This window comes from Platichthys flesus, chromosome 10, assembly GCF_949316205.1.
Source record: "Platichthys flesus chromosome 10, fPlaFle2.1, whole genome shotgun sequence".
Lineage (NCBI taxonomy): Eukaryota > Metazoa > Chordata > Actinopteri > Pleuronectiformes > Pleuronectidae > Platichthys > Platichthys flesus.
Window position 1 is genome coordinate 22387192 of NC_084954.1, and position 26775 is coordinate 22413966.

General features: G+C 40.0%; 1 protein-coding gene across 5 annotated transcripts; it reads right to left on the bottom strand.

Annotated features, from left to right (window-relative positions):
• Positions 1-9916: 9916 nt before the first annotated feature.
• Positions 9917-26700, bottom strand: dglucy (D-glutamate cyclase). Of its 5 annotated transcripts, none has more exons than XM_062397538.1 (15): positions 26126-26700; positions 24314-24402; positions 21653-21806; positions 19182-19268; positions 17989-18145; positions 17318-17468; positions 16802-16924; positions 16382-16621; positions 14767-14884; positions 14422-14564; positions 14140-14239; positions 12803-12951; positions 11693-11812; positions 11261-11421; positions 9917-10553 (listed from the first exon to the last, which is right to left on the bottom strand). In XM_062397538.1, the coding sequence occupies exons 2-15, from the start codon at positions 24393-24395 to the stop codon at positions 10392-10394; spliced, it is 1947 nt and encodes a 648-aa protein (XP_062253522.1). In that variant the 5' UTR covers positions 24396-24402; positions 26126-26700; the 3' UTR covers positions 9917-10391. The 5 variants fall into 5 exon arrangements, 4 of the variants coding, with proteins under 4 accessions (XP_062253522.1, XP_062253524.1, XP_062253523.1 ...); XM_062397540.1 differs by having other exon boundaries at positions 19182-19309; XM_062397539.1 differs by lacking the exon at positions 24314-24402.
• Positions 26701-26775: the final 75 nt, after the last annotated feature.

A 26775-nucleotide genomic window follows, 5' to 3' on the forward strand; every position in this document is an offset into this window, starting at 1 on the left:
AGAGCCATACTATTGTGTGTGTGTGTGTGCATGTGTATTCGTTGGCTTTCTGTGCATACTAGTGTGCTTTAGTGTGACCTAGGCCTTTCTTTCCTCTCTGACGTTGGTGGTGTCAATAACAGGAAGTGGGGGCAGAATGGGACTTTTTCAGTTTTTTTTCTTCTTTTTTTTTCTTTTTGGAGGTCAAACAATTGAAAGCCAGAGGCAACTTTCATATCATTTGCCGACACTTTGAAACAGCAAATAGATGAAGGAATAAAATGCGTCACTTACACCACATGCAGTTAGTCACCTCTGTTTTTCATTGTTGTGCAATAGTAGGAGTAGAATTGACGTTGGCCATGAAATATGATTATTAAAATCAATCAATCAATCAAATTTTATTTGTATAGCCCATATTCACAAATTACAATTCATCTCATAGGGCTTTAACAGGGTGTGACATCCTCTGTCCTTAACCCTCAGCAAGAGTAAGGAAAAACTACAAAAAACCCTTTTAACAGGGTAAAAATATGTAGAAACCTCAGAGAGAGCCACATGTGAGGGATCCCTCTCCCAGGACGGACAGAAGTGCAATAGATGCCACGTGCAGGAGAACATCATCAATAATCAAAGTCTCTAGCAGCATTGATGAAGCACAGTCCATGCTCAGCAACCATCTAGACCACGATCCACCATCCAGACCAGACGCCACTTCAGTCCTCAGTCACCGTCCACCGCCGCCCACCAGGAGGACCCATCACAAGCCACCACTGCGGTCCTGGTCCACCGCCCGTGCCCAATGCCAACGCGACACAGGGTCCGCCACCAGCACCACGATCAGCCCACATGACTCAGAATCCGCCACACTGGATCCAACACCGCGACCCCCGGTGCGCGATCCACAAACCGCAATCCATGGTGCGGCCACAGAGGCCCTGGATCTGCGGGTGATAAAGCAAAGGGATTCCGGGGAAGGGGGATAGGGATGGAGAAGAGGAAGGAGAAGCTGGAAAGAGAAGCTCCGTGTGTCATGTGTCATAAAATAGAACAAGTAACGTTCTGGCGCACTAATTAGCTCTAACTATAAGTTTTATCAAAAAGAAAGGTTTTGAGCCTACTTTTAAACGAACAGATGGTGACTGCCTCCCGAACTGAAAGTGGTAGATTATTCCACAGCCGAGGGGCTTGATGGCTAAAAGCTCTGGCTCCTACTCTACTTTTAGAGAATTTAGGGACGACAAGTAGGCTTGAATTCTGGGAGCGGAGTGCTCTAGTGGGTTTATAAGGTATTAACAGCTCTTTAAGGTATAAAGGCGCTATATTATTAAGGGCCTTGAAGGTGAGGAGGAGAATTTTAAATTCTATTCTAGATTTAACTGGAAGCCAGTGTAGCGATGCTAATATTGGAGAAATGTGCTCTCTTCTCTTTGTTCTCGTCAGGACACGTGCTGCAGCATTTTGGACAAGCTGTAGAGTCTTTAACGACTTCCTGCTGGAGCCTGATAATAATGAATTACAATAGTCCAGTCTCGATGTAACAAAGGCGTGGACTAGTTTTTCTGCATCTTTTTGTGAAAGGACATGTCTAATTTTTGAAATATTACGCAAGTGGAAAAAAGCGGTCCTAGAAATTTGTTTTAAGTGACTATTAAAGGATAAATCAGGATCGAAGATCACTCCCAAGTTCCTGACTGTTTCATTGGAAGCAAGGGCAATGTCGTCTAGCGCAGCTATATCATTAGATAATGCATCTCTAAGGTGTTTGGGGCCAAGTATTATAACCTCTGTTTTGTCTGAGTTTAATAAGAGAAAATTGCGGGTCATCCAGGTTTTTATGTCCTTGAGACATGTTCGAAGTTTAGTTAATTGATTACTTTGTTCAGGTTTTATTGACAAATATAACTGGGTGTCATCCGCATAGCAGTGGAAATTTACCGAGTGTGTCCTGATAATGTTTCCTAGTGGAAGCATATATAATGAGAATAAAATTGGGCCGAGCACAGAGCCCTGTGGAACACCATGATTAACTTTGGTGCGCACAGATGACTCATCATTAATTTGCACAAATTGGGAGCGATCAGAAAAATACGATTTAAACCAGTTAAGGGCGGTTCCATTAATGTTAATTAACTGTTTTAGTCTTTGTAATAAAATTTGATGGTCAATTGTGTCGAATGCTGCACTGAGATCTAACAGAACGAGGACAGACACAAGTCCCTGATCTGAGGCTATTAAAAGGTCATTAGTGACTTTTGCCAAGGCTGTCTCTGTACTGTGATTGGCTCTAAACCCCGATTGAAAGTCTTCATATATATTATTTTCCTGGAGAAACTCACACAGCTGATTGGCTACCACTTTTTCTAAGATTTTAGAAATGAAGGAGAGGTTAGATATTGGTCTGTAATTGGCTAAAACCTCTGGGTCTAGGGTGGGTTTTTTGAGTAGGGGTTTGATGACAGCTATTTTAAAAGACTGTGGTACATAACCTGATGATAATGACAGATTGATAATGTTAAGTAACGAACTATCAATTAGGGGCAGAATGTCTTTAAGTAAGTTGGTAGGAATGGGATCTAAGATACAGGTTGTTGGTTTAGAACCTGAGATTAATTTGGTAAACTGATCACGGGTGATCAGAGAGAAGCTGTCTAAGTAATGTGTAGGATTCTCAGCCGTTTCTGAGATCTCTGTTGTTGGGAGGGTATTAGTGCCAATTGAGGGCAGGAGATGGTTGATTTTATTTCTAATAGTTTGAATTTTATCATTAAAAAAGGTCATAAAGATATTGCTATTTAGGGATGGAGGAATACTGGGTTCGGTGGAGGTGTGACTCTCTGTCAGCCTGGCTACAGTGCAGAAGAGAAACCTGGGGTTATTTTTATTCTCTTCTATTAATTTTGAATAGTAGGCGGCTCTTACTTTGTGGAGAGCCTTTTTATATTCTTTAACACTATTCTTCCAGTCTATGAGGTTTTCAACATTGTTGCTGGAGCGCCACTTCCTTTCTAGTTTTCTTGATAATTGTTTTAACTCATTTGTCTGGGAATTATACCACGGAGCTAATTTACTATGTTTGACATTTTTCTTTTTTAGAGGCGCTATTGAGTCTAATGTTAATCGTAATGAGTCTGCAGAGCTATCGACGAGGTGGTCGATCTCAATGGAGCTCAGGGTTTTAAAGAATTTGTTGTTTATATCTACTGCTAATACGGGTTTAAATGTAATTGGGATTATTTCCTTAAATTTAGCTACAGCACTATCAGGTAGACATCTAGAAAATGAATTTTTTATTAGTGGCATATATTCAGTTATTGAAAAATCAAAGGTTATTAAATTATGGTCTGATAGAACTGGATTGCGCGGAAGTACTGTTAAATTTTCAATTGCGACACCGTACGATAATACAAGGTCAAGTGTGTGGTTACCACAATGAGTAGGTTTGTGCACACACTGACTGAAACCAATAGAGTCTAGTATTGAAATAAATGCTACGCTAAGGCAATCTTTATTATTATCAACATGAATATTAAAGTCACCAACAATAATAATTTTATCGGTCTTTAGGACTAAGTTTGATAAAAACTCAGGGAATTCCTTTAAAAATTCAGTATAAGCCCTGGGAGCACGGTAAACTACGGCAAATATGATTGGCTGTTGGTGGTTCCTTGATTGGCGTGGAAGACTAAGAACCAGACATTCAAATGACTTGTAGCTGAGTTTAGGTTTAGGATTAATTGATAGACTGGAGTTAAAAATAGCAGCAACTCCACCTCCTCGCCCAATTTCTCTAGGAACCTGTGAATTGATATGACTGGGGGGAGTAGATTCATTTAGACTGACATAATCATCAGGATGCAGCCACGTCTCAGTGAGGGACAATAAATCTATGTTGTAATCAGAGACTATTTCATTAACTAAAAGAGCCTTTTTTTCCAGTGATCTAATGTTTAAAAGACCACATTTAAAAGTCTGGGTTTCCTGTATTGTTTCAGAGGTTGTTTTAATTTGTATTAAATTTTTGTGTGGAGTTCTCGTTCTATTATTGTTTAATTTCAATAATTTAATCGGACGGTGAACAGACACAATCTCTATGGGGTTTTGTGACTGATCCAGAGGGAGCGCAGAGAAGTGTTTAGCACTGCAGCTCTGCTTCCTGGTCCCAACTATGGGTTGTCATGTTATAGACTTAGTAATATTCCTAGATAAGAGAGCTGCTCCATCCCAAGTGGGATGAACGCCGTCTCTCCTAACAAGACCAGGTTTTCTCAAAAAAGTTAGCCAATTATCTATAAAGCCCACGCCGTTTACAGGACACCACCTCGACAGCCAGCGGTTAAAAGACAACATGCGGCTAAACATGTCATCACCTGTTGTGTTAGGGAGCGGGCCAGAGAAAACTACTGTGTTCGACATCGTTTTAGCAAAAGCACACACCGACTCAACATTCAATTTAGTGACCTCCGACATACGAAGCCGGGAGTCGTTGCTGCCGACGTGAATTACGATTTTATTGTATTTACCTTTTTTAGATTTAGCCATTAACTTAAGTTTAGATTCGATGTCGCCGGCTCTGGCCCCTGGGATACAATTAACTATGGTCGCTGGTGTCGCTAACCTGACGTTTCTCAGAACCGAGTCGCCAATAATCAGAGTTTGTTTATCAGCGGGTGCCTCGCTGAGTGGAGAGAATCTATTTGAAACGTGAGCTGGTGGCTCTTTAATCAAGGGCTTTCTAAGTCTAGCACTATAACAATTATTTATTTAAAATAATCAAAAATGACAAAGCTATTAATTAAGAACAGTAACACATTTAATTAGAAATGATACGGTTATCCATTAATAATAGTTAAAATAATTAATGAAAACAATACAATTATCAATTAAGAATATTACAAAATCTTTAATCATTGCTTATTGTCGCGGGGCACCACCCTGGTTACAGGGACCAACAATTCAATCTATAAAATATCAGTCTCAATGATATAAGTTATATTAATAATCTCAATATATAGTATTAATGATTATATAATAAACAATGAAGGGTTTTAAGTTCGAACACAGGCAATTATAATCCAGCTGCAATCACATACATATGCACAAATAATCACAGACTAGAGGTACTTTAATTACAAAACCATTTATTAAAAAGGGGAAATAAAGTTATAATGTTATTCAATGATTCATCATTTTAACAAACTCCCATATTTCAAAGATAACAACAGCAGCCGCTTATCACAATTTAGAAAACACATGTATTCATCTATGTGTATCTGTGTGTGTGTATCTGTCTGTGTCTATCGATGTGTCTCTGTGTCTGTGTGGGTGTGTGTGTGTGAGTGTGTGTGTGTGAGAGAGCGAGAGAGAGAGAAAAAGAAGGGGGCATGGCGATGACGCAGTCACGTCACAACCAAGATGGCGGCCGATCATGATTCGTGGAATCAAGGCCTAAAAACTCTCAAAATGGAGGATTGACTACAAATACATTTCGTCTTGCTCCTCAACGGGATGAACGTCGTCCTTCTTCTTCAGGGATGTGGAGCTCGTGCTCCTCAGCGGAATGAATCTCGCGCTTCTGCAGGGGACGGCTGTGGAAGCCGTTTGTAGATCGTTGGGAAAAGAAAGTAAAAAGTCCGTGGGGAAAGTGAAACAGTCTGAGATTGTTCCGCGTGCAATTTCCTGTTTGGTCTTTTCAAGTTAAAAGAGCAAAAGTCCTTTTGAAAATAAAAACGTCGACTGAGATAAAAGACAATGAAAGAAATGAAAGAAAATAACTCTGGTTGCCCCCTCTAGCAACTAAATCATCTGGGAGGCCCCGAAGGGGCCTGGTGTTGTCTTCAGAGCAGGGTAAAATGGCTGCGATTATTGATGTCTCAGTGGTTTTGTTCTACCTGAGAGGTCCTGCCTCATTGAGGTGCTGGTCATGGGATGATGCTGGCTTTTAGCCAATTGAGTGTCAGAGGTCAAAGGAGAGTGGGAGCGGCCAGGAGCAGAGCAGGGGTTTCTGGGGAGACCCCAGGGATTAAGTTAACACCAGAAAATACAATCTCCGTGCTGGATCTTAGAGGGAGACTTTAGCTGGCTTCATCTTGGCTCAAAGGCCAAGCTTTTACGACCCATTGTGTGTGGATCCCAGCACATGGTTAGTTCTGTAGGGACTCTTGCCCAACATCATCAACTTTCCTCCTATCTTAACCACAATAATCTTCTTGACCCTCACCAGTCTGGTTTCAAGGCAGGTCATTCAACTGAGACTGCCCTCCTTGCTGTCTCTCAGCAGCTTCACACTGCTAGAGCAGCCTCTCTCTCCTCTGTCCTCATCCTTCTAGACCTCTCTGCTGCATTCGACACAGTGAACCACCAGATCCTTATTTCCTCCCTTCAGGACCTCGGTGTCTCAGGCTCTGCTCTCTCCCTGCTCTCTTCCTACCTCAATGAACGCACTTATAGGGTAACTTGGAGAGGGTCTGTGTCTGAACCTTGTCCCCTCACTACTGGGGTCCCTCAAGGTTCTGTCCTAGGTCCTCTCCTCTTCTCTTTGTACACCAACTCCCTCGGCTCTGTCATTCACTCGCACGGCTTTTCCTACCATAGCTATGCCGATGACACCCAACTAATCCTGTCTTTTCCCCGATCAGAAACACAGGTAGCAGCACGAATCACTGCCTGTCTGACCGACATCTCTCAGTGGATGTCTCAACACCACCTGAAGATTAACCTTGACAAAACTGAACTTCTTTTCCTTCCAGGGAAAGACTCTCCCATCCACGACCTGACTATTAACTTTGACAACTCTGTGTTAACCCCCACTCAGACGGCTAGGAACCTGGGCGTAACACTCGACAGCCAACTCTCCCTTACTGCCAACATTTCTGCAACAACACGGTCCTGTAGATTCATGCTGTACAACATCAGGAGAATACACCCCCTTCTCACTCAGAAGGCGATGCAGGTTCTGGTCCAGGCTTTGGTCATCTCACGTCTAGATTACTGTAACTCGCTCCTGGCAGGTCTACCTGCTACTGCCATCCGACCTTTGCAGCTCATCCAGAATGCAGCAGCTCGACTGGTTTTTAACCAACCTAAATTCACTCACACTACTCCTCTCCTCCGCTCCCTTCACTGGTTACCAGTGGCTGCTCGCATCCGGTTCAAAACACTAGTACTTGCATACCATGCTGTGAACGGATCCGGTCCAGTCTACATCCAGGACATGGTCAAACGTTACACCCCACCCCGTTCACTCCGCTCTGCTTCAGCCAATCAGCTCGTTGCTCCCTCACTGCGAGCTAAACACTCATCAAAAACACGACTGTTTTCCGTCCTGGCTCCTAAATGGTGGAATGAGATCCCCATTGACATCCGGACATCAGAAAGTCTACACATCTTCCGCCGAAAACTAAAAACATACCTCTTCCGACTTTACCTTGAATAAAAAAAAAAAAAAAAAAACTAACAACTTTTTGAAACTAACACTTTAGTAGCACTTAAATGGCACTTACTTATAGCACTTTGTAGTTTTGCTTTATTTGAAGAAATTGTATTTTCTTGATTCTTGTCGTCCTTGGTGTGTACCCTCGGGTTTGAATGCACTTATTGTAAGTCGCTTTGGATAAAAGCGTCAGCTAAATGAAATGTAATGTAATAAGAAGAGCGCGAGAAGCACTGGGTGTAGACTCTTCCCTGTCACTTGCTGCTGAATCTGTAAATTGTGTCGGTCCGGACCCAGCTTCTTTATCCTCTTTTTGTCTTGTTTTAGTGTTTTTTGTAAAGAAATCACAGGATTTGCTGAAGTTCCACTGAAGCCAATCAGCTCGCAGGGAATGTTAGTCAGTGATGTCAGATGTACTTGAGATGGCGTAAACAACTTATATTTTATCGTTTTGAGTTGAAGTTACTTCAGACAACTGCAAGCAATTTGAATTAGTTTTCATATTTTTCAAAAATAAACAATATACATATATTAATTATTTATGCCACTGATCTGCTTGATGGTAGCAGGAGCAGCTGGAGAAAACAAACTGAACCACAAACTTCGGGTTTGAACAGTGAACCTTCTTGCTTTGAGCAGCAGTGCTAACTATAGTTCCACCCGTATTAATTGTTAGTCAATATACAGGTTACCTGTTCAAATGTACTTCTTCAACAGTGCTCTAGTCATATTTTTGTGAAAAAAATTATATTTCAAAATAACTTGTACACAAAGAATTGCCTTGCCTCTGAGATGTAACATTTCTCTGTTTCTCTGGATAAGTGAACAGCACTTGTGTCTCTGTATTTCAGTCACTTGCTGGAGTGATATTATGTTTGGCTGGATGTGAGTTACTACTGTTTATTGGTTTTAGGAGATTTATAAATAAAGTTGTCAGGTGAACCAGGAGCTGAAATTAAATCGATGGTATGAGAAAACAAAAATGTTCTTTGTGTGACATTGTATTTGGTTTTGTAGCAGCATCCTTCCTGTGGAGGAACTTATCCAAGTATTAAGTGTTTGTGTGTGTGTGTGTGTGTGTTTGTACGTGTGTGTGTGATATTAATGCAACTGTGTCTTAATCTTGGCAATATCAGTTGCTCCTGGCTGCTGCTGTCGTTTAGCAGGAAGTCACAATAAACTTGGGTCATATTAAGGTCAAAGGTCACTGCTGAAAAGGAGATGATTAGAGAACAGCAAAAAAAAAAATGAGCGAAATAAGAGACGTGTACTCTGGCTGGCCCTCATTCTTTGGCTCAACCTCGTAAAATATTTACTAGATTCTTTCTTATTTTTTACTGACAAAATCCCTGATCTATTTAACGGAGCAGTGACACATTTGTCTCATGTTTGTGTTTCCAGTATAACCAGAACAGGGAAGATAAAGCGGTACAATAATCAAGTAAATTAGGAATCTTGACATTGAAAGATCCCTGTCAGGTTATCAGTAGTTGGAAGAGATCAAACTTTAAACTAAACATGAAGAAAAAAACACTCTAGATCTCCTTTTATCAATGTTGCCGTTGTAAAAAAACAAAAAAAAAAAAGTGGTGCAGAGGAAACTGGTGTCAGTGTTTTTTTTTTTATTTATTTGCTACATTTCGGTAGAATCTTTCTGCCTCATCTTGCTGTCGGTCTTGTTTTGCAATAAGATGCGGTTTCATTTGGACACCTGGCAATCAGATGGGGAAGAGTGAGGACTGAACCCACAACCTTCTTGTTGGAGGACGTCCACTCCACGCCTAGGCCACACTGCCACTACTACACTTACCCTCAAGATCATGAACATGTTACCGATTCAAAGGGCCATAACAGTTCTGAAGTTCAGGTAAAAATCTGTCTTTAGGAAGGGACCTTGCTTTCATTATTTATGTAACGTAACATAAATTAGTTGAAGACCTAGTTTGTGAAGAGCTGCCATCAATACTTACCTCTGTGTTCAGTGTGACACTGCACTCAAACAGAGCAGCATTGGCTGCCTCAATGTGACCATCTTCATGCTGCATTATTTCATTTGAGATGAGGCGTGCAGATCTCTGACATACTAGCTCAACCAAGACATTTAATCAACTGACAAAGCTGTGAGGCTCTTACAAGCTTTCAAGCTGTGTGCTACGATAACACAAGCAGTGCTGAGATATGTAATTTCCCATCCAACTCACACTAGCATCTGTTAATGCCTATATGTCTAAGAATGTCATTCAGCCTATTTTGATTTAATATGATTTTTATATGAGTATTGGAACAAAAGATCCACTATCCTCAGTTGTTTACAAAGTCATCCTTATGCAGAAACACAAATGATGCATCCCGGACCATGACACCAAGTGTATTTTCTCTTCTTTTAAGCATTAACATAAAATCAACGTTCTGAATTATTAATTCTAACGATCCAGCCTAACAGAGAGTGGTAGTCAAGAAAGAGGAGAGGGCTGAAAGGTAACCAAGGCAGCATCGACAATCACATACACAATTCTCTCTTTATTTACACTTTCATTCAGCAGTCTGAATAAAAAGAAATTAGCATTTCACCAATTAGCATATTTATTGTGTGTGTACGTCTGTGTATATGTTTGTTTAGTGTATGTGTGTGTGCGTCTATGTGGTGTTACTTTCTAAAAAGGTTTGCGACAAATTAGCATCACTTCTAAAATGAATTTCCCATCGGGTTGCTCTGTGGAGTGAGCACTCAGTGTTAAAAGGAAGTAATAACATTGTTGGAAAAGCAGCCACATATTCATAATGTATAATTTGTAATTGTTTGTACAGTGTACCTCTTGGGATGTAAGACAAATTTCAGAAGAGTATTTTGATTATAAAGTGTTATTTTCTCTTATGATATCAAAGTTATGTTGATGCTCAAGATAGAAAGACAGATCCTTCAATTTCGAGAACAGTGTCTCTTTGAAAAATACTCCTGATAATACACAGGAGTAGCATATCAGGGGTTTTGAGAGGTGGAGCCTTTTGTGACCTCCAGTAATCTGGTGATTATGTCAGAGTGTGTGGGGTGAAAGGTCAAACCATCCACCTCCATGGCGAGGTGAGCAGTTTTCCCACTTCTTATTCCAAACCGCACCAGCGTGGAGAGGAAAGACTCTTCCTGCAGGACAAAGAGAAAGAGAGAGGAGAGGGTGTTTAAATCGAAATGTGTAGAGAGGGGCTTTTGACTTTCTCCCAAAAATATTCACAATCTTAATAAGTCGATCAAGACAAATCATTTGTGTATGTCACACAGCTATATAATGTTTTTGTGTTGCACAATTTTGAAATAACAAAACAATGCATTTGATGTTTATTTTTCACAGAGATAATGTACTATTTTAACAGAACTTGCTGCAATACGCTTTCATCAGAGACAGACAGGACATACATATCTGTTTTTTATAAGTTAGTATCCATCTAGTAATAGGCTGTAGTTAACTATCATGGTAACATTTTTATTGAAAAGGTGGGTCAGAGAGAGTGAAAAAAACAAGAGTTTTGTTTGAAATTGTCCACATATTGAGAAATAAAAGCTGAAGATGATTTACATCTTAAATAAAAACAAGATTAAGATTAAGATTTCATTAATTCGTCCCGAATCAATCATGCACACACAATCATAATAAATTCAATTGGGAAATTCAACTTCTGATCTTAACCCATCTCTAGGTGGACATAGCACAAGGAACACAACACACTCACAAGATTAGTGACCACATTGAGTAGTGGGCAGCTATTTATTTGAAATTAGCCGGATATGAGAAATCCAGATCTGCTGAAAATGGAGAATATTAATAAAAGTATTTGCGTGTTTGCCTCGGTCACCTTGTCCACAGACGGCAGGTTAGCAATCCAGTCCTGCTGCTGCTCTTGGGGGGGTCGGGCTTCCTCTCCAAGACCTTTTTTTAGGTAACGCTGGTGTGAAGGGCAAGTATGGAGCAGGTAGAGCCCACAGGCCACAGCATAGCCCCCCCAGTTAGAAACCCCTGGGAACACATCACTGAGAAATAAATGGTGGGGTGCCATTTCCTGACGATTTCCTCTGTTGTCTAACCTCTTGAACTCACTGTGAAACTCTTTGAACACTTCTGGTGGTTGAAAAAATTGTGACGTAACATGCCGGTGCCAGTTCCACTTATTTAGTGTGTTTGTGAGTATTTAGTCATTCCTGCTAATGTTCATATGAGCCTGTAACATCAGTAACAGCATGTTCTGCAGTGTCTGTATTGTACCAGCTGGTGTAGTGATTGTCTGTACCTGCAGTGATGGCGTAATCAGCAGTGACATCACAGGCTATGAGACTCCCATTGGGCATCAGGTTCTTCACCGTCTCCTTCAGTTTACCCATGCCCAGCTCATTACCACCATCTCCAATACCTGCAGAGACAGAGGAAAGAAATTCTGCTCAGATATATGATCAATTATGATAGATGGTGACAAATAAACTCAACAATCAGACAGATGTAAACAGACATTTTAGTGATAGTGTAAAATTAGTTAATGTTATCAATTGCAAGCACTCCTACAGTGGGATAACACAGCCAAAAAATTTAAAACGTTTTCTGCACATATGCAGTGGGACACCCCAATACCCATATACAGAATGCACCTTAAGTGTATATACATTAAACATTACAGGCTACCTAAATAAACATTAAAAAAACTTTATTTGACATGACTGTCAAACCTAAGCGCTATAAGGCAACATAATGCAACCTTTACGGAGCAACAGCACCCTCTGCAGCCACACATAGTGAGTAATTGTTTGGCTCCACGTTCAAGTGATGAAGTGGTTTTCAGGTTTAACATTTTTTAACAAAGTCTATAAGTGTGAGCCCTTGGAATGCTAACAGCACCTGTCCTCCTTCTCCAAGTCACTATAACATCACACTCATTTGGATGCAAATTTAAGGTTTAAAAAATGCTGCTTTAAAATGTACAAACATATGCTGATATGTATATATATATATATGGGGGCAGTGTGGCCTAGTGGTTAGAGTGGTGGCACTCCAACAAGAAGGTTGCCGGTTCAAACCCAACTCTCTCCCATCTGCATGCCAAAGTGTCCTTGGCAAGATACTGAACTCCTAAATGGCCCCTCATAAAATGATGAGTGTACTAATTGTAAGTCGCGTTGGACAAAAGCGTCAGCCAAATGACATGTAATGTTATATATACATATACATATTAATACGAGTTTAGTGTAGTATAACCTAAGAAGTGTTAATATAAAATATATGCTGTATTTTCATATAATTTCAATGGACATGGCTACATTGATACAGTCATTTTACAATAAACTAAAATGAAAAAAGTTCACATAAACATAAGTAAAACAGGCAGCAAACTGTAGGAAGTGTTACCGACCTGTAGTGATAATTCCAGGTATATCTTTGGCAGCAATAAACAGGTCATCAATAGGATCCACCAAATGTTTGATGTTTACACCTCTCATGTTGTAGTAATTTCCATCTTCAGCCCTTCCACTGCGCTCTATTGCCACAAGGTGGTCATACCTGGATATAAAAATAATAATCAAATAAGGAATTCATCACTGAGACAGCTGAAAGACAGACTACATGACTCCAAAGTCAAGTGAAAATTGTACATTACATGTCTAGCTAAAACACTTTATAAATACTCAAGGATTTTTAACGAAGCACTTTTCTTCTACTCACTGATTTGAGTATTCTATGTTTGGAATGATACCTATTGTTCCTTCCCGATGGAAGGACACATAAGCCTAGTGTAATCTTTATGAATTCATAATAAACTTTAAAATGTGTAACGTGATATTTTTGCTGGGTTTGTTAACATCTGGAGAATGAATTGGATGGATAGATATGGAAGACAAGAAACGTCTTCTTCTGCCTGTGCCTTTTCAATCACTTTATACATAGACTGTTGTGTTCACCATTAGTATATAATGTAAAATATTTCATAACTCAAAAAAAATATTCTCCATCTTGTCTAATGTTCTAAAATGGGACAGTGTTTAGTTTTAAAAGGCAGAGAGATGATTTCTGCTCAACTATGAAAGCCACACGCCTTTTCCTAATACTGAAGTTATGTCCCTAACATCCACTGGCCGCCACTAACACCTGCTAACATCTACTGGTAGTAGCTAGCTTTATTTGTGCAGAGGACAAGGGACAATCACCCTCATGTTCTATATTCTAAAATTATTATTAAGAATTTGAGATAATTGTTTAAGTCTATCGGGAAGTAAGAACCAAGAGGAAAGGTTGAGTAGTGGTTGAGTGTCTGTCATTGATTACATCTGTGTGCTATTCAAACGAGTTTCTAGTTACAAATTGCAGGTTGGATCAAGATTTGGCACCCAGAAGGAGTGGAACTCCAACGGGCAAAGGTTCTCCTAGCTGTTTATTTCCTAAACAAATATGTTTATTCTTTATTCTACAATATAACAAAGCTATCCTTGGAATATTTAAGTGTCTTAAAAATGTTGACTTTACTCTTTACTCGGAATTGGAAGACTAGTTTGTTTCCTCTCTAGGAGGGGCTTGGAGATGTATAAAGGGCGGTTTTTCTTGTATGTCATGGCTCATTGTATGAAATCTATCTCATGGTCTTGTACATTGATGTCCATCTGCAGATGTAGAATAAACTTCCAGAAAGACATTGTAATGACTTGTGCTTGACTATTGAGAAATTCCCATGAAACACATCACAGTTCAAATAACCTGGGCTTGCTGGGGTCTCCATGGTGACACAGGAAATGCAGTGCGGCGTCTGGTCCACAGTCTTCAAAAGTGACCAATGGGATTGCAGTTTTCAGCACACCTGAGGGGGGAATTGTAGGGAGATTTGAGCTAGCAGAGGCTTTCTCTTTAAAAGTAACAATTGCTTCAATTTCAAGACAATGATCAAAAGGGATACAAATAATTAGTTCAGTTGTGTTGGTACAATCCTGGAGATGGATTGATGTATTTATTCCACAGATTTTCATTAAAACACTCTCCCACCTGTTTTCACAGCTTCATCAATAAGGGCCTGGTTCATCTCCAGGGCTCTCCTGTCGGTTACCATTGTCACCTGTTTCCCTAGAGACAACAGCATGGTTGCCATTGCAATAGCTCCAGGTGGCCCATCTGTCTCATCAGGAGGGCTAAAGGGAAAACACAGACAAACAGATAATTCAGATCAACGTTTTTAGGAGAATAATTTACTGGAGCTTGTGACCTGTGTCTTTAAAATTTTATGAACTCCATTGGTTCCTTATGATTGGCTTATTAAATTGGAGGCATATGCAGGTGTTCCCAACAAAGTGAGCTTACTTTGTGAACTGTGTGTACTGAATGTGCAGGTACCTGTGCATGTAGTGTGTAGGAAAGCCGGTTGTTATGGCCACGGAGGAAGAGTGGGAGAGAGCCAGACTGGAGCGCAAAAGTTCATCCTGAGTGCATAAAACTTGGATCCCCCGTTGACCTGGTGACAGACAATATCCAGACAACTTGAAATCCATTTTCTGCCACTGCTTGTTAGTGGAAGAGCTGCTTAGTGATTACTTATAAATAGCTGGCCACTGGTGCATTATCCCTCTCTTACTGGTAAAAGACCCTCAGAAAATGATTCACCAGGAATTTGGATTACCGCGCCAAAAATTCAATTCTTTATTATGTTTTGCACATTTATCTATGCAAAAGAGGTTACGTTTCTCTCTGAATTGTTTGTTACTCAGCAGGATTAAGCACAAACTACTCCACCAATTTCCATGAAGATGTGGATATGAATCAGTGGGTAATGATGTCAACAAAAGCAAACTCGATTCAGGAGAACAGCAAACCTCGGATCCAATCAAGGAGACAAGGTAAGAGGCTTATGTAATAGAAACTCTGACTTACAAAGAAATACATTTTGAGTTTGTGATAACAAGAATCAGCTGATGTGAGCCATGCCTCACAAAGAGGGAGATCTACGCTCAGAGTTTACACCTTCATTTCATAGAGATGCTTTGAAGAGCTTTTTAGAACTTATTGCTGCCATAGGAGGTTCAAGTTATTAGAATTCAAGGGTTAACTTTTCCATCAACATTGTGAATTTCTTATCTTCAATAAAGTGAAATTACATTAGAATTGTCTGTTATTCGCTTAAGCACGGTATGGTTGTCTAGACTTGATCAGATCCAAGTTAATAAGCAATTACTGCAGAAAATCAGGTCATTACAAAGGTTTTTACTTGTCATTGTGAGACAATTAAAGCGATCCAATAATTTGCATGTGCCTGAATGTTATCACCAAACGTGTATTAAAAATGACACTATGTGAACTTGTTTGGTAAGTGCCTGGTGTGTGTTGGGAAGGCTGCCAGTGTATTCATTATTCCTTTCATAGCTCATTAACCAACTTCTGCTCACTCCCTTCTGTTCTCACTGTAAATGTTTCTATTATCACCTGTTTTCTCTGTAATAACAGTCTTGTAGGATACAAACACCCCATGATAATAATGCATGTTTTTATATATCAATGAAACAATGGACGATGTGGAACTTCGAAAGGGGATCTCCACAGGTCTCCTCAGCTCTGTGGAGCCTCCTCTGCTTTGAATTGTTGGGGTTAACAGTCAGCATCCTCACTGTTTAGGTTCAATATCACTGCTCTTATCAACCTTGCTCATAGTAGACAGCTGAGTAAAAGTATCTCAGTGTCGGCCTCCTTCACAGCACCAAACAGCAGAGAGTGATCAGCTGGTGAACATAGTGGTACATTTATCAGCTTAAGAGTCAGAGTGAATATTGGCTGGGCATTCAAGTGATGTATGTGATATTCAGTCATGTCAACTACTGTTGTGTAATTTTGTCAATAAAAACATGCGTCACTACATGAATATACACATACTGCTGACATATAACTCCATGTCAGATTCATCTCCTCCAAAACACGTACATATCTTTACTAACAAACACAAATGTTTGTGTATATTTACCTGGGTCCTCTCCAATAATCCTCTCCAGATCTCTGATCCTTGACACTGCCCTCTGAGATGCCAGGCTGTACAGCAAGGGCTTGTGGGATACCAGGATGCAGAGGGGGATCAGCTCAGGGTTGGGTTCGATGTATGGAGTGTTCCTGCTGTCAGAGGGAGGGGATAAGGTGGAAGTAGGGGAGTCTGGAATGTCGGTCAGGAACATAGAGCCTGGTGAGTGACTGAATGCCAGCGAAGGCTCTGAAGGATAGAAAACTTGATGTCAGTTCACTCTGTTAGATATTTTGAACTTTAGTCTGAGTATGAGGAGCAGAAATATCAGCTCACGCTAACATCATGATCATTTACCACAATCTCTTTAAATTGTATAACAGGTGAGTAACTGAAGTTAAGAAGGTTCTAGCCAATTCATCTGCTCACTGGTGCTGCGTATTGCCTGTATAGCAGTCACTCCGCAGGCCCAGAAGACAGGGACATCACCAGGCTGCAGCTCAAGTCGGTCCCCATAGTCAGGTCTGCACAGGTCCTGTATGCCTAGGACAGCTGAACACACATACAGAAACAGATAGACAGGCAGACAGACAGAGTGAAAGACAGAATGTATAAACACACATTTGGAAACCTTATGCCATCTTTTGGTGATACTGGTGAATTAAGGCCATTATCCTGCATATGTATATCTAAGGACAATATTGGGTGTAGCACCAAGGGATTGAGGACATTTTTTCGCAGCACTCACTTTTCCAAAAGGCTGTTTGATGGTTAAGACTTGCTTTTAGGGTTTAGATAGAATTAGGATCATGTTAGGGTTAGGGTAAAGATTATGGCTAGACATTTAGTTGGGATGGTTAAAGTTGAGGTAAGGGGCTAGGGAATACATTATGTCAACAAGAGTCCTCACATTTATAAAAAGTACTAGAATGTGTGTTTGTGTACCTGGTTCTCCAATGTGTATAGGGGCTCCATGTGCTAGTGGGCTGAGATGAGAAACCTCCACTGCTGCATCCAGCTTCTCAGCTGGAACAGGACGCATACTGACAACTACAGGGCAGCTGAACACTCCAGCAGGGATACAGGGAACTGCAGTCTGCAAACACACAAACATGTACAACACAGATGTTGCAGAGTAGATCAGAGTGAAACCTATTCAGTGGTATAGGAACAGACAGAAAATGATGCTAATGCAGTTCTAATGGTTCACACTACACTGTCACATCAAACTGTATGGTATATATAGATTTTTTGTTCCCTGGCTCAGGTTGATCAATTAAGCATTAACACTTTGTTTTATCTTTATAGTTTTAAAACTATTAGCATAAACATTATTTAACCCTGTCTTTGACTGACAAACCTGAAGCTGTCAACCTTTTGGGAGATATTATTAGAATCTCAATCCTTTCAGATATAATACAGAACAAATGCTAAATTTGTATTTTTCATGGCAAATATTTGTGACATGTCAAAGTAGGAAAAGCACAGATCTAGATTACAAATGGAGTAACAGCTGATTTCAATTTAGCCGCTTCAATATGCGGGCCCTGATGTCTTACATGCCAGCTCATGGTGACAAAAAGTCATTCATAATTATAATTATATTTGTACCATACCCTGTACATGCTGACGTTTCTGCCCTGCTCCAAGTTCCTAATTGGGACTCCTGCTGTCTTCAGTCTGCCCTCAAAGCCAAAGCTGCAGCCCAGATAGAAACACACCATGTCTGACCACTGATGGCCATGATGCACATCCTGCTGATCTGATGCATTCCTGGGAACACAATAAACAAAGTGAAGTTAGCTTCGTAAGGATTACAATCTGACCATGACAGGCCATTTATTATGGATTAAAGAAAAAATTACTTGATTTTCAACGTGAACTATTTGAACCATATTATTTTTTGTTCACATGAAAGCACAGTGTTGCTACAGGCATGGCCAGGTGAACCAGCTAGGGGGCACCCTTAGGCAAATATACGGTACAGTGTAGTCTTATAGGGATAATTCACCAATTATCTACTCACCACTATGCCGAAGGAGGGGTGGGTGAGGTATTTGAGTGCACAAAACAATTTTGGAGTTTAAGGAGTAAACTGTGTTGCTGTCAAATCCAATACATTGGAAGTAAATTGTGACCACTTCTTCAAATGTAAAAAAAAATGTGTGATTGTGCATTATTGCCCTTGAGTCTACTTCCATAAATGTTGTAGGCTTAAAAAACGACACACTCTTGACTGGTTGATAAAAATTTTAACTGCATCATGAATGCAATCCAGTGTGAAGAACTGATATTGTTTGCTGCTGTCAGCTGTGTGCATCAATGATCCAAGTTTACCCTGGTACACAATTAATTGAGATCTATGGGCATACAGTGTCTACAGTGTTGGACTCTGTCACTCTTTGCAATTATTATCGTTTTGGGGATTTTGATTCTAAATCAATAAAATGTACATTGTTTTCCATCAATCTACACTCAATAATAAATTATAACAAAGTTAAAACATTTCTTGAGTGTTTTTGAGTGTCCCAAGGGTTTGTGGTGGCACTTCAAAGTGTTAATGAGATGTGTCTAGAGCCAGATTGGAATCCAACAATTAAACTTTATTGACTGGACCTAGTTTAGAAAGGCACACACCTACATTATGCACAAGGCCTTATGATTCATACTGCACGTCAGTTTTCCTCTATGATAAGATTTTATGGTGAGACGTGGATCAGGGCAAGGGTGTTAAAGCATTTGTCAAAGAACATCTGTGGCGAGACCTGTGGCACTCAACTGTTTGTGTGTGTTAGAATGTTAGAATTACCTTGCTTGATTGGTGTAGCTCTGCAGACTGGAGACTGTTTTCACAAGTTGACCCTTCTCATACACACAGTACTGAGACATATCTGTCCTGAAGACAAACAAACAGAGTCCAGGTAACTTCACCAAGCTCTAAGGTGCATGGAAAGAGTCAAAGGTTAAAAAATGACTTTCATTGCTTTTAAAAACAGTTACATCAATAACATCTATTCAATATCTTGCATGAACAAAGATAAACATTTACGTTCCTACTTTAGTTTAATAGGGTCATATTTTTGAATTTTCCTTTTTCATACATTGCTGCAGGGATGCACGCTGTGGAATATAATTAATATACGATAATTACATGCTGCAAACACCCAATACCGATTATAATTTCATGTTTATTTAAAAGATGTTCATAGCCTGTAGTTGATGCACACCTGAAAATCTAAAAATATTTAATCTAAAAAGAATTAAGATGAAATATTTTGATATCTCAGATAAGACATGTCAATGTAAAACAGTTATTCAGATAAAATAATGTGCATTCAAAAATAAAGGCTATTATATAACTGATAAAAACTGACAAAAGCACGTGGAATATTATGCTCAATAAAGAAAAGGAAAAAGGTTGATGATAGCATATGTACTGTGAAGTGGTAAACAAAAAAGTGTTAAACAAACCAGAATATGTTTTATATTTGAGATTCTTCAAAGTAGCCACCTTTTGCTTTGGTGACAGCTTTGCACACTCTTGGCCTTCTTTCAATCAGCTTCATGAGGTAGTCACCTGAAATGGTTTTCCAACAGTCTTAAAGTGTTCCCAGAGGTGCTGAGCACTTTTTGGCTGCTTTGCTTTCACTCTGTGGTCCAACTCATCCCACACCATCTCATTCGAGTTTAGGTCGGGTGATTGTGGAGGCCAGGTCATCTGACGCAGCACTCCATCACTCACCTTCTTGGTCAAATAGCCCTTACATAGCCTGGAGGTGCATTTTGGGTCATTGTCCTGTTTCTACAAATTCTGGTCCCACTAAGCGCAAACCAGATGGGATGGCAGGTAGCTGCAGAATGCTGTGGTAGCCATGCAGGTTAAGTATGCCTTGAATTTTGAATAAATCACCAACAATATCAGCAGCAAAGCACCCCAAAACCTCCTCCTCCGCCATGCTTCACGGTGGGAACCACACATGTAGCGACCATCCGCTCACCTTTTGTACGTCTAACAAAGACATGGCAGTTGGAACCAGAAATCTCAAATTTGGACTCCTCAGACCAAAGTACAGATTTCCACTAGCTTAATGTCCATTCCTTGTGTTTCTTGGCCCAAGCAAGTCTCTTCTTCTTCTTGGTCTTCCTCGCTTCTTTGCATGAATTTGACCATGATGTCCTGATTCACACAGTCTCCCATGGACAACTGATGTTGAGATGTGTCTGCTACTTGAACTCTGCGAAGCATTTATGTTGCCTTTAATCTGAGGTGCTGTTAATTTGCGGTCTCTGAGGCTGGTAACTCTAATTCATTTATACTCAGCAGCAGAGGTAATTCTTGGTCTTCCTGTCCTGGGGCGATCCTCTGAACTGGAGAATACATTAAAAGTTCTTGACATATTATGGATTTAGTGACCTTCCTGTTTTAAAGTAATGATGGACTGTTGTTTCTCTTTACTTAGTTGAGTGGTTCTGGCAATATATTGAATAGAACTGCAGTCGAATAGGAATATTCAAATTATAGAACTGTGCACTAACCCTGTCTCTGCACAACACAACTGATGGTCTCAAACACATTAAGAAGTCGTGCAATTCCACAAATTAACTCTAGACAAGGCAAACCTGTTAATTGAAAACCATTTCAGTTGACTACTTCATGAAGCCGGTTGAAAGAATTCCAAGAATGTGCAAAGCTGTCATCAGATGAAAAGGTGGCTACTTTAAAGAATCTAAAATATAAAACACATTCTGGTTTGTTTAACACTTTTTTGTTTACTACATTATTACATGTGTTCCTCCATAGTTTTAATGTCTTCAATATTAATCTGCAATGTAGAAAGATAAAACAATAAAGAAAAACCCTTGAATGAGAAGTTGTGTCCAACTTTTGACTGGTGCTTTATATATTTATATATGTGATATACATAGTGCATCCCTACTTTGCCTGATAACATTACATTACATGTCATTTAGCTGATGCTTTTATCCAAAGCGACTTACATTTTTAGAACACACTCACAAATCATTTTATGAGGGGCCATCTAGGGGTTCAGTATCTTGCCAAGGACACTTAGGCATGCAGATGGGATAGAGTGGGATTCGAACCGGCAACCTTCTTGTTGCAGAGCACCCGCTCTATCCCCTAGGCCACGCTCTCCCATTTAAATCTCCCATTTAAATTTTTAAATTTTATTAAAGAAGTTCAAATCACTACAGAAAGTCCTGAACCAAAAGAATCAACAGAAACAAAACTTAAGTGGTGTATGTACAGTGTGTGAATACCTTATGTCGGCATGTCGAGCAAGAGGCGGACAGGAGGTCTCTCCTAATTGGCTGCGATAAAGAAGAGGCAAGGAGGCGGGATTACTCTGACAGAAGGCTTCGAAGTCATCCGCCAGATGATTGGGCAGGATGACCACATTCGCCTGCATGTATCCTTACAAAAAGTAAAACAAACACAAACACATAATAATTATAATACTAATAACTTAAATGTAACTTTAAAGAGCTTCTCTAGGTCTCTTAGAGGTTAATTTATCAGTAAGAGGTAACATGACAAATGTTGTTCTTTCTTAAGGTCTAAAGGCTGACTTTCAAACATGACTTTCATCAAACCAGAATTAGATATTATATGGGAGCTATGTCCATACCTTGGTGATAAGTCTACATAAGTGATCTATATCACTTAAAAAAACTAAGTCCTGCTGAGTGTATATCACAGCTGATATCAATGTTTATTTGAATGATATTTAAATAATAGTTAGTAAAGTAATTTACATCAATTATGGACTATCATGGTACTGATTTGCCACATTTATCTATTGCAAACTTGATTTGTTAACCTAGAAAGCGACTTTTATCTTGTTTACTGGTTGGAGTACAATCTCATCAACAAGTAACTCCTATGTTGGATACCGGTATGTCGTCTATGATTATGGTTGGTACACAGTTTAATATTGATGCCTCCACAGTTGAAAGAAAATATTTTAAATTGTAATTTATTTTCATCTTGGTGTGAACACTCCTGATTTCCCTATGTTCAACATGACTTGAGGTCTCACAAGTGAGTAAATCATTGCAAGTACTTTTCCTTCCAAGGAAAGACTATCCCACCCACCACCTGACTATTAACTTTTACAACTCAACACTCGACAGCCAACTCTACCTTACTGCCAACATTACTGTAACAACACGTTCCTGTAGATTCATTCTGTACAACATCAGGAGAATATGCCACCTTCTCACTCAGGAGGCGGTGCAGGTTCTGGTCCAGGCTCTGGTCATTTACGCCTAGACTACTGTAACTCCCTCCTGGCAGGTCTACATGCTGCTGCCATCAGACGTTTGCAGCTCATCCAGAATGCAGCAGCTCGACTGGTTTTTAACCAACCTAAATTCACTCGCACTACTCCGCTCCTCCGCTCCCTTCACTGGTTACCAGTGGCTGCCTGCATCCGGTTCAAAACATTAGTACATGTGTGCCGTGCTGTGAACCGATCAAGTCTAGTCTACATCCAGGAAATGGTCAAACATTACACCAGAGTCCATTTACTCAAAACCACGACTGTTTGCTGTCTTGCCTCCTAACTGTTGGAATGAGCTCCACATCGACATCCAGACATCAGAAAGTTTACACATCTTTCGCCGCAAACTAAAATCATACCTCTTCCGACTATACCTTGAATAAAAAAATAAATAATACTGACAATTATTGAAACTAATAATTTAGTAGCACTTAAATGGTACTTACTTATAGCACTTTGTAGTTTTGCTTTATTTTAGAAGACATTTTACTTTCTTGATTCTTGTTGTTCTGGGCTTATTGTAAGTCGCTTTGGATACAAGCGTCAGCTAAATCAAATGTAATGTAAAAGTACATTGTTCCAGTGTCACATGCAGCAATATAGGTGACACACTGGCTCTTACCTTCAGCTAATCCAGTTGTTTTGATTATTCCGGAAGCGTTCCGCCTAAATAACAGCCTCAATTCAGCAGGACTCAGACATTTCAAATCCCGAGAGAGCTCCATCTTAGCACGCACACTGTTGTAAATTACTCAGACTAAATGTTATCACTCTCTGTTACTATCTTGACAGTATGTTTTTTTCTGTTCCGCAAGAGAACACATTCCATCCAGATGGTACCTGAAGGGGCTCGTACTAATCCTGCTGGTTTCACTAGGCTTAATGTTTAAGTAAAGTTGGATTATGGTTAATGTTTAAAAAGCTGTTAAATATTAGTAGGAATATCGCTTAGACAGGCTATCATCCACGCTGTGCCTTGCGCCAACCAAGTCAAGCCAATCAGAGTGCCCTGGTATCTCCTCCAGCTCTACATACATTTACTTAGTTTACAAAGTCTGTTGTTTTTACTCAGACTTCACTCATGTCCGAGTGTGAAAGAGAGAGCGAGAGAGAGAGAGGAAAAGAGCGAGTTGGATGGCTAATGAATGCGGGCTCTCTGAAGAATGATATAACTCATTAAGAAAAGTATCAATCATTATGTGACAGAGTTGATATTGTATCGACAAACAAATAAACATTTAGGCTCTAGCTAAACAGAGGCATCAGCTGAGAGAGAGAGAGTGACAGCAGCAGAGTCAGTTAGCCCGCTGTTACTATTTCCTCAGGTTCTGGTATCATTAATAAGCGTCACAATTCTTTCATATAATCAACTGCTCATGAATCTGAGCGTGATCCCTAGAAGTTTCCACAGTAGAATCGAGTTAGAGGAGACTTGCAGTCAAAGCCATTTTCTCTCTATTCTCTAGTAGGTTTTCTATAATATCACAGCAGAGATTGGCCAATATACAAAATCTAACGATGAGAGAAAACAAGAGAAAGCGAGGAAATGCTAAGAAACCAAAACTAAAGGCCATGGTCTATGTCCATCATATAATGTGCATACAACGTGTGTGTGTGTGTGTGTGTGTGTGTTTTCTACCTGACATGGCATCCATTGTAGAGGTAAAAAAAAACCTGAAGTAACTGAGAGAACATCTTGTGGCTCTGAACGCAGTCCGCATGCTTCACCTACACAACACAGACACAATTTGGTTGTTTTATTTGCAAAATTATTCATTGCTTTAAAATCTAATTCACAACCATTGTGGCATGTGGGATAATTAGGTTGATAAAAAATAAAATGCGTCATAACAGTGCTGACTGCTCATGGACACATAACGTGTCCACTATAAGGGGACAACATCTTAAAAACAGGATGCAACATACTGTGTATCATGGCTGAGCTGACAACAATGCTTTCTGTCACTGCTTCTAGCTGTAGTTATTAATCACATTGTAACTTAGCTGAACATAAGTCATAACAACAACCACATAGCAGTCAACCAGCACATAACCATTACTACCAGTCCTTTTTCACTACCTCCCCCCCTTAAAGTCCCTCGTCCCTGAGGGAACAACAATTACTCCCAGGCGGTCAGGAGGTCTGCAGTTCGCAAAAGAGAAGAAAACCCACCACAAGTGGGACAGGAGCTGGGAGGTGCTGCCATGACTGCCGATGACCGTATGCTCACTAGAGGTGTGCATCTTCACTAGACACACGATTCCATAACTATTTGAATGCAGAACAATGCATCTTGATGCATTTAAATGTATAACATACACAATTTCCTATATAACTGCACATATATACTTTTTCATCAGTTAATACCATCAGTCAAATAGGAACTCTGTTTTATTAAGTAAGTGCTTTAAAAAGTATTATAGACAGTGTGGTGGAAATTGGTAAATAAACAAGGTTCTGAGACAAGTGTCTGTGCTCATATTTAAGTGTCTTATTGTGGGGTGCACCCTGGCCAAAAACATGGTGTGTGTGAATGTATTGTTCTGTGTTTATAACATGTGACTTGTAGATTTCATCATTTCTGGGGTTTAAGGATGTTTGTCAGTCAGCTGAGTAGATAAACAGAATTCAACCTGAGTACAGCAAAAGGTCACTATTGATCAGGTGACCTCAGGATCAACTTCTGCAACAAAGGTTTAGACAATGGGGTCACATGCTAGACAGTGGATGTACCTGCTATATGCATAAAGTGTATGTTGAGCTGTAGCCTAGATGGAAATGTCTGCTTTAAGCAGTTGCTGTTCAGTGGATTCCACACTGATGTCACATTCATTCAGTTTAGACGTATGTGCTGCACCTCAGGCTTAAAAGGACAAACTCTAATTTGAGCATTTACTGTATCAAGTGTTGTGTAGCACGTTTAAATATGTGTCTCATTAACTCTAGAGAGTTTAGAATCAAACAAATACAAAGTAAACATCAGTACTGTACGTGTCCTAAAAAACGTGTGATCAGTGATGGTGTTCATTGTTAAAGTGTAGCGTGAGGAGGAAGAACACTCTGACAGAGACTCATACAGGACGACTGGAACGTTATGAGCGTCTGTCCATCAACATGGACATAGTTCGAGTTGCTGTGAAGAGGGAACAACTGCAAAGATTTGTTTTTATAAAATCCCGATAAACTGCACAAATAACCGTATGGATTATTTCCTTTCTCATGTGACTCAATGTCTGCTCTGTTGAAAAATAGGAACACCCATCATTTCTTAAAACCGGAAAATCACGTCAGCCACCTTTAACAAGAAACACATAGAGAGGAAACGTGGCAGTTTAACAATCCCAGTAATAACGCCACATGAGCCTTCACTGTGTAGATGAGTGCGAGTCAGGAACATTGTACCAAAGTGACCACACACTCTCCGTGTTTCGATCCTGTGGTCTGTTTTACCTCGGTTTGGGCTGCGTGGTGTCAAACTGCCGTGGTTGGCGTCCCGTTAGTTTCTCTATTTTGTTTGCAGATGACGACTGTTAGTTCAAGGACATAATGACAGCTCTGGAGAACCGGGGAATGTTGTTTCAACTTTGACCGATTGTTTTCTTCCTTGTTGGTGTGTGATGGTCACTGAGCATCCTGGTGCGCTGTTGCCAACTAGCGCCACCCTCTTCTTCATGTTTAATGGCGGTCGGCATCCAGCTTGGGGCACATTACCGCACCTGGAGTGTGGACCGGACAATACACTTACAAACTATATCCTCTTGAAAAAAAATTATGAATCAATAAATAATAATACATACAATAGCCCTGTCCTCTTCAGCTGAATATAGACTCTGATATACATTCTCAATTATATTATTAGATATATTCTTTTATATTTTCTGTTATATTCTATCTTGTATTTCCTGATTGAATAAATTCACAAAAGACAGTACGATTTCCCCCCACACATCTCTTCTTGTTCAATAGACTAGAGGGAGAGATAGAACGAGAGAGAGAGAGAGAGAGGTCTGTCATCCTCAGCTCCTTCTTAAGTCACAGATCTTCTCCTCCTCCAAGCTGCCATCGGGGACAAAAAGCCCATGCCCCTTCTCTCCATGATC

Bases quoted from the DNA above. Each gene is read 5' to 3' on its own strand.
- dglucy (XM_062397537.1), bottom strand. From the start codon at position 23,399: ATGGAGCTCTCTCGGGATTTGAAATGTCTGAGTCCTGCTGAATTGAGG. The intron at 19,269-21,652 runs GTATTCACACAC...GTTTGTCTTCAG, and splicing joins GCTCGACATGCCGACATAAG to GACAGATATGTCTCAGTACT. The intron at 17,469-17,988 runs GTATGGTACAAA...GTGTGTTTGCAG, and splicing joins GAAACGTCAGCATGTACAGG to ACTGCAGTTCCCTGTATCCC.